Source organism: Gavialis gangeticus, unplaced genomic scaffold (genome assembly GCF_001723915.1).
Source record: "Gavialis gangeticus isolate Ggan-Ray unplaced genomic scaffold, GavGan_comp1, whole genome shotgun sequence".
Taxonomy (NCBI): Eukaryota; Metazoa; Chordata; order Crocodylia; family Gavialidae; genus Gavialis; species Gavialis gangeticus.
Window position 1 is genome coordinate 21113443 of NW_017729006.1, and position 2181 is coordinate 21115623.

At 40.9% G+C, this 2181-nt stretch overlaps 1 protein-coding gene across 24 annotated transcripts in view; it reads right to left on the reverse strand.

Moving 5' to 3' along the window:
• Positions 1–2181, reverse strand: part of CLASP2 (cytoplasmic linker associated protein 2) — a 276414-nt gene that overhangs the window by 90950 nt on the left and 183283 nt on the right. For all 24 annotated transcript variants that reach the window (XM_019508951.1, XM_019508959.1, XM_019508941.1 and 21 more), the window contains one exon: positions 1123–1296. In XM_019508951.1, the coding sequence (XP_019364496.1) occupies positions 1123–1296 (174 nt within the window). The remainder of the gene's footprint in view (positions 1–1122; positions 1297–2181) is intronic.

The window sequence follows — 2181 nt, forward strand, 5'->3', positions numbered from 1 at the left end:
GGGGAAGGGGGGGGGTGGGCACTGTTCTAGTGAAGATCTTAGCTCTCAAAAAAGTTTCCAGCTTTCATGTTTGCAAAAATGGTTGAATACATTGCTGAAACCCACCTAAAGCCTCATAAAACAGAAGACAAATTAAAAAAAGGACCATACGCACACATTTTCCCTCCTCTTTCATCACTTTTACTGATTGTGTTTGGTAACACTGGAATTACTATCTGCTTCTAGGTTTTCTTTGGTACTCTGGATGGTATCTTGAATGAAGGGAAATGAAGCGGTACTGTGAAAGTTATATCTCCCTGACACCATCCAGAGCATAAAACAGTCTGCATAAGGGTGTCTCATGCTTCCTCACTGATGGTGCAATTGCAAAAAGCTGGGTCTGACTGGGATGGGCAACAGTTCTAACTGTAGAAATGCCATCTGTGATAGACATCTGCTCAGGCAAAAAAGTCATAGCAGAACTTTTTTGTCTAAAGAAAGTGAATTAGCCATCACCAAAAAAGCCAGTAAGTACAATAGAGTTGAATCAGCATTCTTAGGAGGAAACGCTTGATACCTGCATTGGGCACTGTATAAAACACTGACAGATTTAAAGATGAAATTATTTTACTCCACTTCTGAGACTTATGTAACCACGCGTCAGCTACAGAAATGTTGAGTACAATTTTAAATGCGAGTGGTCTGTAATGGTGACTTGCACACTGCTTCTAAAAACTGGCAGATACCACGATTGCTACAGAAAAGGCATTTGTTCATTTATCTGCTTCTAGAGAATGTGGCATATCTGGATCTACCTCTTAGAAGAGCATTACAAAGATGTATTCTTTGCACTGGCCTTCTTTCTCAGTAAAGGGAGCTGTAAAGGTCTAAAGTACACTTGCAAACCCTCCAGTTAGAGTCAAAATAATCCTTCCAAAGAAAATTGAACCAAAAAGGGAGGAGAGCGGTTATTCCTACTCAGACAATAGAGATGACATACTTCAAGGACAAGGTGCCTATAAACTATCAAGTCTGTTAAAAATATGTTAACTGATGCTTTTCCTGAACAGGACTATTTTTTGCCTTACAATCTGCTTATGGCAAATGCCAACAGAAAATTACTGTAAACACAGATCCCCTCACCTAGTGAAGCATACGACCCTGGAGGTAGACCAGCCGCAGACAAACGTCCAGCCCCTGATGACTGTCCAGCAGCATGCCGTGCCTTTGCACCTGCAGCAGCATTAACATCAATGTCGCTGCGTGACCTCTGCAGTGCTCCTGGACTTGGGGCAGTCTTGCTGCTACTTCCTGAAACTGCAAGGATTAAATATGATAACATTCCAGCATTTCATAATTTTGAGTGTGTGACATTGCAACTGAATTTCATATTAACGTATGCTTTTTGTAACTATTTATTTGAAGAGATTTAACAAATCATTGCTAGGTAAATACCTAGAAGGAAACAAAAACCATTACACCACAAGCTATTTTTTGTTTTAGGGAAATGTTTGGTGATGACAGAATTCCCAAGCCTCTCTACTCAACAGAATATCATATTAGAAATCAACCCATCCAGAACATGTCTTTTCCAGTGATTTTAGTAAATATAAAACTACTGACTCTACTTGCATATATAAAACAAGGCACATTTTTCAAACACTGGTATTCCAGAACTTTCCATGTTCACTAAATATTTTTAATGTACATTTTTAAGGATTTAAAAAAAAGCAAACTGAAAAAAACATTCTATTGTGTGGAACCGTACAGGCCTTCACACCTCATTCTAAGGTCATTTGGGCTACAGACAGACATCACACAAACTGGTTTAAGTGATCAGAAAGTGGTTTAAACTTGTAACAGAACAAAAGTTCAGTGCGCATAAACTAGTTTCAAAATGGCTGAAACTGGTTTAAGATAGTTTCACAGTTTGTAGGGTCGGAAGGGACCTGAGCAGATCATCGAGTCCAACCCCCTGCCATGGCAGGAAAGAGGTGATTGCCAAGCCTGGTCTTAAAGACCCCCAGGGTAGGAGCCAGCACCACTTCTCTTGGAAGTTGGTTCCAGATCCTAGCCGCCCTGACAGTGAAGTAGCGCCTCCTGATGTCTAGTCTGAATTTACCCCTTGCCAGCTTGTGACTGTTATTCCTAGTCACTCCTAGTAGTGCTTGGAGACTCCCCCAGTGCCTGCTGGTCCCCTCT